The 13,013-nt window shown below is 48.2% G+C and overlaps 1 protein-coding gene across 18 annotated transcripts in view; it reads right to left on the minus strand.

The window, feature by feature from the left end:
- rbm47 (RNA binding motif protein 47) overlaps window positions 1–13,013 on the minus strand; it is a 367,449-nt gene that overhangs the window by 52,244 nt on the left and 302,192 nt on the right. For 13 of the 18 annotated variants that reach the window (XM_072496611.1, XM_072496610.1, XM_072496618.1 and 10 more), the window contains 2 exons: window positions 9,507–10,654; window positions 3,933–3,983 (listed from right to left, as the gene is read on the minus strand). In XM_072496611.1, coding sequence (XP_072352712.1) covers window positions 3,933–3,983; window positions 9,507–10,623 — 1,168 coding nt within the window. In that variant the 5' untranslated portion in view covers window positions 10,624–10,654. The remainder of the gene's footprint in view (window positions 1–3,932; window positions 3,984–9,506; window positions 10,655–13,013) is intronic. The other 5 variants (XM_072496624.1, XM_072496622.1, XM_072496609.1 and 2 more) reach the window with 1 other exon arrangement.

Below are 13,013 nucleotides of genomic sequence, written 5' to 3' on the forward strand. Positions count from 1 at the left end.
CTTCCCTAACTGCATAGAACCAATATAGTCCATAATCTCCTCCAACCCCAGAGGTGCCTCCAATCCCGACCTCTTCTCCTTCTCCACTAACGGGATGGGATATTCAACCTATTCAAAAACTGCTCCATCGCCAAGTCATCATGCAGAGGCTCAGATTTGTACAGCCTCCGGTAGAAAGCTTTGAATGCCCCATTAGCCTTATCCAGAGCAGTAAGCAGAACCCCCCCATCTTCCTTCACCTGGGCTATCTCCCGTGCGGCTGCCTGTCGCCTCAACTGGTGAGCCAATAACCGGCTGGCCTCTCACCATACTCATGAGACACCTCCCGCGAGTGATGAAGTTGTCTCACCGCTTTCCCGTCGATTGCAGCTCGAACTCCATCAGTAGCCTCTTTCTCTCTGCCAACAACTCCGCCATCGGGGCCATGGGGTATTGCCAGTCCACCTCCAAAATGGTCAATCAATGTCTGCCATTCAGCCCTTCCAACCTTATCCCCGTGGGCCTTATACAAAATTATCTCTCCCCTTCATTGCTTCCCAGAACGTGGAGAGTGACACCTCCCCATCCTTGTTAAAACCTACATAGTTTAGATGGCTGAGGCTACCCTTTCACAATGATATGCAAGGAGCGCCTTAGCCAACCTCCATGTGGGCAGTTGGGCTCAGCCAACCTGCAGCCATATATCCACACAACGTGAGGCGTGCTGAGATATTACAATTGCCGAGTGCCCACTCGGCCCCCACCAGCCCCGGGGGTAACGATTTCCCCACCACAAAAATTCTATTCGGGAGTAGACCCAGTGCACGTGCAAGAAGAAGGAAAACTCCCTCTCCCTTGGATATCTAAATCTCCACTGATCCACACCCTCCATCTGCTCCATAAACCCTGCCAGCTCCTTCGCAATCTCCGAAGTTACAAAAGATTTGGGACTCGACCTATCCATCCTTGGGTCCAATAAACAATTTAAATCCCCCCCCCCCACCCCCCATGATCAATTGGTGTGAATCTAGTTCTGAGATGGCCCCCAAAACCTTCTTAATAAAGTCCGCGTCGTCCCAATTCGGTGCATATATGTTCACTAAAACCACCAGAGCGCCCACCAACACCACATTCACTATCATGTATTTCCCCCAAGGGTTCGTCAAGTGGTTGCTGTAACGGCCAGCCTCCTGTTAATCAACACCGCCGCCCCTCTCATCCTCACATCAAAAATCGAGTGGTAAACTTGTCTCACCCATCCCTTTCTTAGCCTCATCTGTGATTCTGACCCTCAATTGTGTCTCTTGCAAAAAGACTATATCACACTCTTCAAATGGGCACCGGGGACCTTTTAACCAGACCATTTAACCCCTTCCTGTTCCATGTAACCATCCTAAGTGGGGGTCTCTGAACCGCCCCCATCACTAGAATCAGCCATACCCCACCCGTGAGGAGATCCAACAGGGCCCAAATTTACCCCGATTCCAGGCCCACTCAAAATGGCTGCCATCACCACCCTCAGTGGGTCCCAAGATCTGGGCATCTGTCGCAACGACTTGTGGGCCCGGTCCACCTCGGGTGTGGGAAGGAGGGGTTCCATGGAACTAACACCAGTAACCAGTACTAGATTAGGAAATAGCTGAATGGGCTGCTCCTGGACTGCACTGGGAAAAAGTCCTAAAATAATAAATAGGGCTGCAGAAAGGGCTTTTAACCAGTGAAGAAAGAGAAGAGTTTGAGTAGAAATTATAGCAAGGTACCAAAGAGAATAGATGAGAGCAGAGTTCAGAGTAGATAGTGGTAAGTAATAAAGGATAATTTAATACTCCAGGTACCAAAAGATTAAAGGAAGAAAATGATAAAACACCTGTTAAAAATAAAGCAAGAGTGATGAACAGTGAGAACAAGTTTCTGGTGTGACAGAGCATTAGCAGCAATGCGTTGTAAGTCAAACAAAAGTGACAAGATCATCATCGGGGCAAGTGGGCAAAGTAGGGCAGTACACAAATGCATCCAGTATAAGTATTAAAATCACTGAGTAATGAACACAAATTCAATTGATGATACAGTAGCCAAAATAGAGACATGGCTCTAAGATAAAAGTGACTTGGAGCTAATCATTGCAGGCTACAAGATCTTAAAAGTCAGGGAAAGGGAGCAATATCGCTAAAAACAGAATTACAGCAGTAGCCAATAAGAAATTTTGTTATGGACAAACAGACAGTGGAAGCGCTTTGGGTAGAATTAACAAACAGCATACGATGCAAAGCTCTATTGGGATCTGTCAATAAACAGTGAATTTCGAGAGCATTTTAAGGACAGTTCGCTGGGACAATTTGCATTAGGGCTGAGGGAACTGGATTTAGTGGCCACACCAGAATTAGTTAACAATCAGTAAGAGTGGTGATACCACTAATCAGGTGACCATAATATCAATGAATTTCAGGTTTGAGTGGTTGAAAGAGGAAGTCACAAACCAAGCTTTTAAATTTAAATAAGGCAAAGTTCAAAGGAATGCCGTGTAAATTAACCACAGTAAAATGGGCCAAGTGGTTACCAGGTAAACCTTCAGGCAAACAGTAAGAATTGTTGAAAGAAGTATTTGCCACAATACAAAACCAACACCTACGCTCAAAAGACAAAGCTCAATTTGTGTAGTGAAGCAACCATAGTCAACAAATGAGGTAAGAGGCAGCATCAAGCTAAATGGTGGTTTACACAAATGCAAGTTGAAATTCAGTGGACGAAGGGAGCTATGAAAAGCAAAACAATGCAAAGTATTATGAGATGGAAAAAGAGAATAATGTCTGGATTTTCATCTTCAAGGCGAATAGTGGGAGTCGGGAAAATGCCTGGTTTCTTGTACCCGCCTTGCAAGAAAGTGGCCATAAACACAGGATTTAATTGCTGGGCAGGGGGCGGGTGTGTGCTGCAGTTGGGCCAAATGGCTCAAAAAGAGATCAGAGGCCACTACAGGGGCAACTGGGTGCCGAGGCGGGCTGCTTAAAAGGCTAACCTTGGTCCTTTGGGGCTTCGTCCCTGTTATAATGAGAAAAGTAAGGCCCTCGAGCCCACCACCCCTCATATCAATTCACACCTCACAGAATAATAATTGCTTATTGTCACAAGTAGGTTTCAGTGAAGTTACTGTGAAAAGCGCCAGTCGCCACATTCCGACACCTGTTCGGGGAGGCCGGCATACTCACCAAGCCTCATTTGGGTCACATTCATGTCCCTCATGCCAGGCTATGCATGGCAAGGATTGTGAAGGATTCCCCAGCAAATTCCGCTATCGGGCCGCCAGTTTGAGTGGGCAGCCCGATAGCAAGGTCCTGACTGGGCCCCCCCCTCCTGCAACGTAATTCAGCACCCCCCCCCCCTACCGAGAATTTCTGGGTTGCCCCCTCTGTCCCAAAACGGGGATGACCCGACATGCGCACCCCCAACAAAGACCTCCTAAATAAGGAAACCCCGTAAATAAAGAGACTCCCACAAAGTTCCCGTAAATAAAGAAACTCCCTAAATAAGGAGACACCCTCAGAGATCCCCTAACTAAAGAGACCCCCACAGAAACCCCTTAAATAAAGAGACCTCCCCCACAGGACCCTAAATAAGGAGACCCACCCCAGAAACCCCTAATATCCCACAGAGACCCATAATAAGGACCCTACCAGAGACCTTCTAAATAAGGAGACTCCACAGATTCCCTAAGGAAAGAGTCCCCCAACAGAGATCCCTATTTAAAGAGACCCTCCACAGATTTCCTAAATAATGAGACCCCCCCCCCCCCAAAGATCCTCCAGGAGAGAGAACTCTGTCAGGAAGACCCCCAGAATAGAGGTCTCTTTCAGAAACCCCCCCACCCCCCCCAGCAGCCGAGAAGAGAACCCTGTCTGAAAGCCAGGGAGCAGTCCCGACAAAGATATTGAAAAAATGACTGATTTAACACTCACCTGGGCAATACACCTGCTGGCTCAGGCAGAGGCCGCTGCACCTGTCAATTCCTGGAAAGAGAAAACCAGTCAGCTGGGTTTAGACTCCCTCAGATCTTTTATTCATTTCTCTTCATTAAGAATTAAGTGCTTTCCAATCACCTCCCATCACGGTTGAGTGATTTTGAAGTGGTCAGCTAGAAATTGACAGCACTTAACTCAATTTGAAGTGGTCCAGGAGCTGTCAATCAGAGCTTGATAGCTGTCAATCACAGCTTGATGTTTATAAACATTGCGGTTAGAACACTTCAGAGTTATTCAACTTGAAGGAAGATAAATGGATGTGCTGACAGCTGGGCTGTGTGGAAGCTGTCAATCGTGGCCTAGTAAAATCAATATCAAAGAGAAATGAATGAATGGTTTGCAGATCAAAGATCTGTGGAGTTTAAACACAGCTGACTGGTTTTCTTTTTCCAGGAATTGGTAGGTGGTGCTTCCTGTGTCTGAGCCAGCAGCTGTCGTGCCCAGGTGAGTGTTAAGGCAGTAATGTTTTTCACTGCCTCTGGACTGCTCTCCAGCTTCCTGACAGGAGTCTCTCTTCTGGGGCTCTTCCTGACAGGAGTCTCTTTCTGGGGTGCTTCCTGACAGGGGTCTCTTTTCTGGGCGGGTCTGTGAGGAGGTCTCTGGGTGGTCTCTGCATTTGCGGTCTCTGTGGGGGTCTCTTTAGTTGGGGATCGCTGAGACGTCTCTTTATTTAGGAGGTCTCTGGGGGTTCCTCATTTAGAGGGTCTTGGGGATTCCCATTATTTAGGGGGTCTCTGAGGGGTTCTTTATTTAGGGGATCTCTGGGGAGATCTCTTTATTTAGGAGTTTTCTGGGATGGGCCTCTTGTTTAGAGAGTCTCGGGGGGGGGAAGGTCATCCCCGTTCTGGGGGAAACCAGAAAATCTGGGTGAGGAGGGCTGAATTACACTGCTGGAGGGGAGGGGGGGAGAGTACTGAATTGAGGTGGGGGGAGGGAGAGGCCAGCCGCAAGACCTCACTATTGGGCTGCCCACTCAAAATTGCAGCCCTCACCATGCATACATTTGTATGGCGAAGGATTGGGAATCGCATCCTGATTTGCACAGGTGCAACTCAGCTCCGGTGGGAGAACATAGGGGTGAATTCTCTGTTTGGGAGAATATGGGCTGGATTCTCTGTTGGCGGAATCCTCTGTTTCACCGGCAGCGCACTCACGCCCCCGGATTTCCCGATGGCATGGGGATGCCCATAATGGGAAACCCCATTGGCCAGCTGCCGGGATGGAGAATCCTGCCCTATGTTCTCCTGCCGGAGGAGAATTGCAACCGAATTACAATCCCTCTGAGAGCACTAATCAGGAAGCAATTCTGTATCCTTTGCCATACAAATTTATGCATGGCAAGGATTACGAGGGATTCCCACTATCCGGCGCCCACAGGGACCCCCTGGTTAAAGCGACCTACCCACCCCCCCAGAAAAGAGACCCCTGTCTGGTAGACAACAGCAGTGAAAACAATTACAGCTGTAACATCTACTTGGAGGCTCCATGTGTCCATTCCTGGAAGAACAGTTGTGACCTGTGTCTAGACCCCTCAGATCCATTAGCTGCAAGCCATTCATTCTTTTCTAGTAGTGGGCTGTGATTGACAGCTTCTACAAACCAACTATAGCCTTGATTCATTCATCCCCCTTCATGGATGAGTGACTCTACCTGCTGAAATCCAGATGTTTACAAACATCAACCGCATAAAACAGCGGTAAGTGCATTGAAATCACACATATAAGTGATTGGAATGGACTTAGTGATTGGAATGCACTTACCTCTCTTTGTTGATGTTTGTAAACATTGGGGTTTTAGCACTTAGAGTCAATCATCCATGAAGAGAGATCTGTGGCTCGTTTAGCACAGTGGGCTAAACAGCTGGCTTGTAAAGCAGAACAAGGCCAGCAGCACGGGTTCAATTCCCGTACCAGCCTCCCCGAACAGGCACCGGAATGTGGCGACTAGGGGCTTTTCACAGTAACTGCATTGAAGCCTACTTGTGACAATAAGTGATTATTATTATTATAGATGAATGAATCAAGGCCGCAATTGGTTTGTAGAAGCTATCAATCACAGTCCACAATTAGAAATGAATGAATGGCTTGCAGCTAATGGATCTGAGGGGTTGAAAAACAGGTCACAGCTGTTCTCCTTCCAGGAATGGACACGCGGAGCCTCCAGGTAAGTGTTATAGTCGTATTTTGTTTCACTGCCCGTTTGGACTGCTCTCTAGTAAGGGGTCTCGTCAGGGGTCTAGATCGGGGATCTCTTTTCTGGGGGAGGGGATTGGCCCCTCTAGTCAACGGTTCCCTGTGAGGGGATCTCTGAGGAGGGGTCCCTTTAGTTCGTGGGCTGCTTTGGAGGGATTCCTTCAGTTAGGGGATCACTGTGGGGGTTCCTTCAGTTAGGAGGTTCCAGGGGGGTGGGGTGGGGGGTTATCCTATTAAGAGGATTCCAAGGGGGTCTCCCTATTAAAGGGGTCCCTGCGCGCATCTCCCTATTAAGGAGATCCCTGAAGGGTATCCCTATTAAAGGGGTCCCTGGGGGAGGGATCGTGGGGGGTAGAGCCTCTGGTAGAGGAGAAACGGGCAGGCAGTGTGGGGGGAGGGTGGTCCTGAGATGGACTTTGGGGGTAACTCCTTCGAGGCCCATTGCCAGATCCACCATGTCAGGGCCACACTGGTAAATACCAGAAGTGATCCACGCACAGGATTCCTGCCCAGGGGACTGGAGGATCATGGAGGGATGGAGAACAGGGTGCCGGCCTGCTAAATTGATGCAAATGGATCATTAAGACCCATTTCTACTTAGTAACATCCTCCCGCTGATGCGCGATGGTGAACCACGATCCCGCTGCCAGTGGCGGGGTTGAAGCATCGCATTCGTATTGGTGTCGGTTTCCCCGACGCCCAATTTTCTGTCCCACCGGGAAACGCACTTTGGGCGTCCCGGGATGGGGAATCCAGCCCATTGTTTCCAAAACAGAGGGCTGGATTTTCCGATCTCCGACGCCAAAGCCGTGTTTGGCGACGGGGCGGAGAATCCCCGATGAAGACAAAATTGGGGGCTGCGCCGCTTTCACAATGCTCCTCTCCCTGAAAAGCCCGGAGATGCTCAACCGGCCGAGTTCCTGACGGCGTGGGACACGTGTGATCTCATCCGCCGGGAACTCAGCGTGGCGGCTGCAGACTCAGTCCAGCACCACCACAGTTGAGGAGAGCCGATCTGCGACAGAGGTGGCATTATTTAGGGCTGGGGCACTGTGGGAGGGGCATCAGTGGCCTTTTTGCGCCAGTTTTCTTGGGGTAAAACGCCACCGTCTTCACACCGGGGTGGAGACTCCAGAATGGAAAATGCAGCCCAGAGAATTTTGCCCATCAGGTCCAGTAGTTGTCGGAGTGTTTAAGAAGTTACCAGTAGATGGAGTAGACTTATTTTTGGAGAATCATTTGGCGGGAGTGAAGGTTCTATCCTCATCCATGATTACAGAGAGTCCGAGGGAAGATAAAGGGACAGAACAGTTACAGAAACAGTTCCCAAGTATTTTTCCATCATGTATGGTGACCAGGGCAATGGATAAACAAAGTCCAGCACCAGAGATGGAAGTCACCCCACCACTGGATGGAAGAATAGCCAGAACTACCCTTGAGGATGAGGATAATTCCAAGGAAGTGTTTGGTAGAACTACTAGTCCAGTCCTTTAAGCATTACGTTACTATACTCTCAGAAGAAACAGCTGTAGAAATTGCAGATGCATTGGTCATAAAATGAGTAGCAAATTTGGTCATGCGGTTCTACTAACAATAGCAAGAAGAAAAACAGAGGCAAAAAGTAGAAAATGTCTACCTGTTTCAGTGCTGCTTGGAGTGAAAGAATAAATGGACATCTGTACTGCAAATTTCCCCCTGGAAACCCGTTATTTTAAGCATTGCATCCCTAAGCATACCATTAACGTACTAAACAGGGCAGCAATCAAATTTACACGGTTCTCCGCCACCCTCTGCCGATAGCAGAGTTCCCGATATGGCGGAGAATCCGGCATCACCAAACACATGTGCCAATCCCGTTCCAATGCTCCAGTCCTCCACTGGCGATGGCATCAAGGTTCGCGCCCCGCACGAGCGGGAGGATGCAAATGGATCAATTCAGTGAAAATACTACCCCCCCCACACCCATCAGAGACCCGCTATAAGAGACCCCCACCAGAAACCTCCCATAAGAGAGATCCCCACCAGAGACCCCCCATAAGATAGACTCTCACAAGAAACCTCCATAAGAGACACACCCACCAGATACTCGCCCAATAATATAGACCCCCACCAGAGACCCCCCATAAGAGAGACCTCCACCAGAGCCCCTGCGCCACCTGCCCCCCACTCCCGTATGAGAGACCCCTGCCTGGAAGTGCGCAAATACAGAGACTCCTGTCTGGAAGCCCCCCAATTACAGATTTCCATGCCTGGAAGCCCCCGCGCCCCCCACAAGAGAGAGCCCTGCCTGGAAGTTAGAGTGCAGTGCAGACAGAGATAGTGAAAATAATCACTGCTTTAAAACTCACAAGTGCAATACACCTGTAGGCTCAGGTAAAGAAAGCCTGTAAATTCTTAGAAAGGGAAAACCACACCAGCTCAGTTGATAGCTCCTCAGATCTTTGATCTGCAACGCTTTCATTCATATCCATGTGAAATTGATTTTGCCACACTGTGATTGACAGCTTGCACACACAGCCAGTTGTGTGGATTGTTATATCTAATTTCTCTTCACACTTGAGTAGATTTCAAGTGGCTAGCTGTGAAACTAACCACTCTGTTTATAAACATTGAACTATGATTGACAGCTCTTGGACCACATCGAAGCCAGTTAAGTGCTCTTGCTTCCTCTTTTTCTCTGCAGGGGGTTCTCTGGTTGGGGGGCTCTGTAATGTGGTCTCTGGTGGGGATCGGTGGGACGGTTTGGGTCACCCTCGTACTGTGGGAGGGGTTGGTGACCCAGAAAGTCCTGTGGTGGGGGTAACCGGGAGGTACACAGTTGTGTTGCGGGGGGGAGTGCGGCCAACCGCAGGACCTCGCTATCAGGCAGCCTGCTCAAAATGGCAGCCTGATAACGGGATTTGTGAGGAAATCTCTCGCAATCCCCACCATGCATAAATTTGCACGACAAGGGATAGTGAATCAATTCTGATTTGCACTCCCAGCATGAGCGCAAATCAGAAGCAATTCATCTCTTGCCAGAGAAGTTTCCCAAATGGAGAATTCCAGCCATTATCACTGGTGCTCAGATCTTCCCAATGGGAAACCAATTTCCCCTTCCTCACTGACTCCTGATGTTCAGATATGCACCACAAAATATTTTAATGATGTACCTCTATTGTAAATTTGGGGACAATGTGATAGCAGACCTTCAATGGAAATAAAAATTGGGATATCTGACATGCTATCATCCAGTTTATACTGTAACAAAGTCAAAAAATAACACCTTTTATTCTCCTGAAGAATAATCATCAATTTGTTCAAGTCATGTTTTACTGACCTTTGGCAAAATATTCTCTGTTAGGACCAATCAGTGTGTTGTAAGGGTACCCATAGTAGGCTAGCGTGTAGGGATCACATGAGTAAACAATGTTTGCTTGAGGTGTTTCTGTTGGTCCTCCTTTTGCTGCTTTCTGGTAACGACTATACTGCTCTTTGTCCACAGGCTTGGCGAGGGTCACCTCAATGTAAGAACCTTCAATGTCGATTCCATTTAATTTCTCCATGGCAAGGACTGCATCATCCCTGGTGGTGAAATGAACAAAAGCGTAATCTCGAATTTTCTTTACCCGCTCCACACAGCCAGGATTGAACTGACTAAAGATTTTTTTTATCGTGTCCTCCATGGTTTCAATCATCAGATTTCTCACATAAAGAATTTTAACAGTTTCCATCACATCTTCGTCAACATCTATCTCTGGTTCAGCCCAGTCAACTGCAATCTGGTGACCCCACAGCTGGATTCTTCCAGGCATCAGTTTTCTCCGGGCCATGGCAGCAGCCCGGTGACTTTCATACTCTACGAATGCAAATCCTCGGTTCTTCATCTTGTCAGCTGCACTGGCATAGACAATCACGTCCAACACACCTTCTGTTACTTTGGAAATCTCTTCTAAAATCTCTTCTCTTTTTTTCATTTTTGGAATGCCCCCAATGAAAAGTCTGCAGTTGTCTACACTGCTGCAGACACCCAGCAACCTCCCTGGGCGAATCTCATAGTTATTAAGCTCCCGGACTGCTCTTTTGGCTTCATGCTTTGCTGTGAACATGACAAAGGCATAACCTCGGTTTTTACCATCAAAGTCCATCATCAAGCGCATCTCGTACATCCGTCCCACAGACTCAAAAACGGGGACGAGCTCATCTTCATAGACATCGCGAGGTATTTTACCAATAAAGACCTCACACCCACGAGGTGGAGGATGTCCCTCCCAACCAGGAGGAGGCCCACCATATTTACGTTGGCCATTTTCTTGAACCATTGTGTATCCTGTACGTTCCATAAGCGCAAGCAGGGTAGCTTCATTAGGGGCACCAGCAACACCTTCATGGACTTTAGTTGAAGACATGTTGCAAGAATCTGTACTCATCATGGTGCTGGAGTCTTCAGCTGTCATTCTGTCAAAACCATTCAAATTGTGGTTGGACCTGAAACGATAAGAGGAAAACCTCTTAGTTGAACAACCATGTGGTGTACTTGGATTTCCAAAAGACATTGGATAAAGTTACTACACAATATAAGAGCACATGTTGCAGTGGGTGATGTATGAGCATAGATAAAGAATTGGTTAGCTAACAGGAAGCAGAGAGTAGACATAAATGGGTCTTTTTCAAGTTGACAAGTTGTAACTAATGGAATGCCACAGGAATCAGTGTTGAGGCCTCACTGTCAATGATTTGGATGAAGGGACCAACCATATTGTGGCTAAATTTACTGATGACACAAAGAAAGGGAGGAAAATAAGTTGTCAAGAGGAAGTAGAGAGTCTACAAAGAGATCTGGATAGATTAAGTGAGTGGGCAAAAATTTGGTACATATTTCAATGTGGGAAAATGTGAACTTATCCACTTTGGTAGGAAAAATAGAACATTTGTAGACTATTTAAATTGAGAGAAATTGCAGATCTCAGTGGTACAGAGGGATCTGAGCATCCTAGTACATGACTCACATTAAGTTGGTACGCCAGTAGAGCAAGTGACTAGGAAGGCAAATGGAATATTAGCATTTATGGCAAGAGGAATGGAATATAAAAGTAGGAAAATTTAACTGCTGCTGTACAGGGTCTTATCTCAGAATATTGTTTACAGTTTAGGGCTCCTTATTTTAAAAGAGATAGCACGCTGGATATTCTGATCCCCCAGCCGCATGTTTCTCTGCAGTGCACCGTTAGCTGGTGGCGCGATTCTATACTCCCGCCACTTGTCAATGTGATTTCCCATTGAAGCCACCCCATGCCATCGGGAAAGACATGGGTGGGGGTGCGTTGCCGTTGGGAAAATTGAATCGCAACGGTCAGAGAATTCTGAACATAATTGTGTTGGAAGCAATACAGAGAAGGTTCACTTGACTCATTCCTGGGATGAAGCGCTTATTTTCTGAAGTAAGGTTGACTAAGAAGTCTCCCGTTTAAGACAGAGATCAGGGGCGAAATTCTCCGGAAACGGCGCGATGTCCGCCGACTGGCGCCCAAAACGGCGCAAGTCAGTCAGGCATCGCGCCGCCTCAAAGGTGCGGAATACTCCGCATCTTTGGGGGCCGAGCCCCAACCAGCTAGGCCGGCGCCCGACGAATTTCCGCCCCGCCAGCTGGCGGAAAAGGCCTTTGGTGCCCCGCCAACTGGCGCGGAAATCGCATCTCCGGGCAGCGCATGCGCGGGAGCGTTAGCGGCCGCTCACAGCATCCCCGCGCATGCGCTGTGGAGGGAGTCTCTTCCACCTCCGCCATGGTGGAGACCGTGGCGAAGGCGGAAGGGAAAGAGTGCCCCCACGGCACAGGCCCGCCCGCGGATCGGTGGACCCCGATCGCGCGCCAGGCCACCGTGGGGGCACCCCCCAGGACCCCGGAGCCCGCCCGCGCCACCTTGTCCCGCCGGTAAGGTAGGTGGTTTAATCTACGCCGGCGGGACAGGCATTTTAGCGACGGGACTTCGGCCCATCCGGGCCGGAGAATCGCGGGGGGGGCGGGGGCCCGCCAACCGGTGTGCCGCGATTCGTGCCCCCGCCGAATATCCGGTGGTGGAGAATTCGGCAACCGGCGGGGGCGGGATTCACGCCAGCCACCGGCAAGCCGGGTCGGAGAATCTCGCCTGAGATTTTTCTTTAAGTTTGTGGAATTATCTTCCCCAGAAAACAATGGAGGCCGGGCCATTGAATTTATTCAAGGCTGAGTGAGATAGATTTTTTTTTAGACAAGGGACGTGGGGGACAAGCAAGAAAGTGAAATTGAGCCAAAAATTTGATCAACCAAGATCTTATTGAATGATGAAACAGGCTTGAAAGGCCAAATGGCCTACTTCTGCCTCCTAAGTCCTATTTTCCAAACAAACAGGCATTTATAGAATGTTTTTCAATTGGACCTCAGTTCGGCCAACAGGCCTACATGCAATAAAATACTTTTGATCTGTGGTCAGTGTTGTAAAGGAGGGAAGCATAGCAGCCAATTAAATATGGCAAAGTCTCAACAAGCAGCAGTTGAATAAATAACAAAATAATAGGGTGAAATTGCTCCACACCAATGGAAATGATAATCAGACACATGTTTTAGAACCAGACCCTTTCCAAGTAGTTTAATAGGAAATCTTTGGTGACTTTTTAGCTTCAAAAGAGTGTAAACTGAGACAGTGTAGTTATTTCTACAAGAGCATAGCACATACTCAACATCATCACATATTGCTTTCTACATCATCTAATACAGCAGTCAATAGAATTTGATCACTTCAAATTCAGTAGTTTAAGAAACCATTGAAATGCACAATTTGAAAATGTAAGTGGACCTGGCTCCAGACTC

The sequence above is a fragment of the Scyliorhinus torazame genome, chromosome 3 (assembly GCF_047496885.1).
Source record: "Scyliorhinus torazame isolate Kashiwa2021f chromosome 3, sScyTor2.1, whole genome shotgun sequence".
NCBI lineage: Eukaryota > Metazoa > Chordata > Chondrichthyes > Carcharhiniformes > Scyliorhinidae > Scyliorhinus > Scyliorhinus torazame.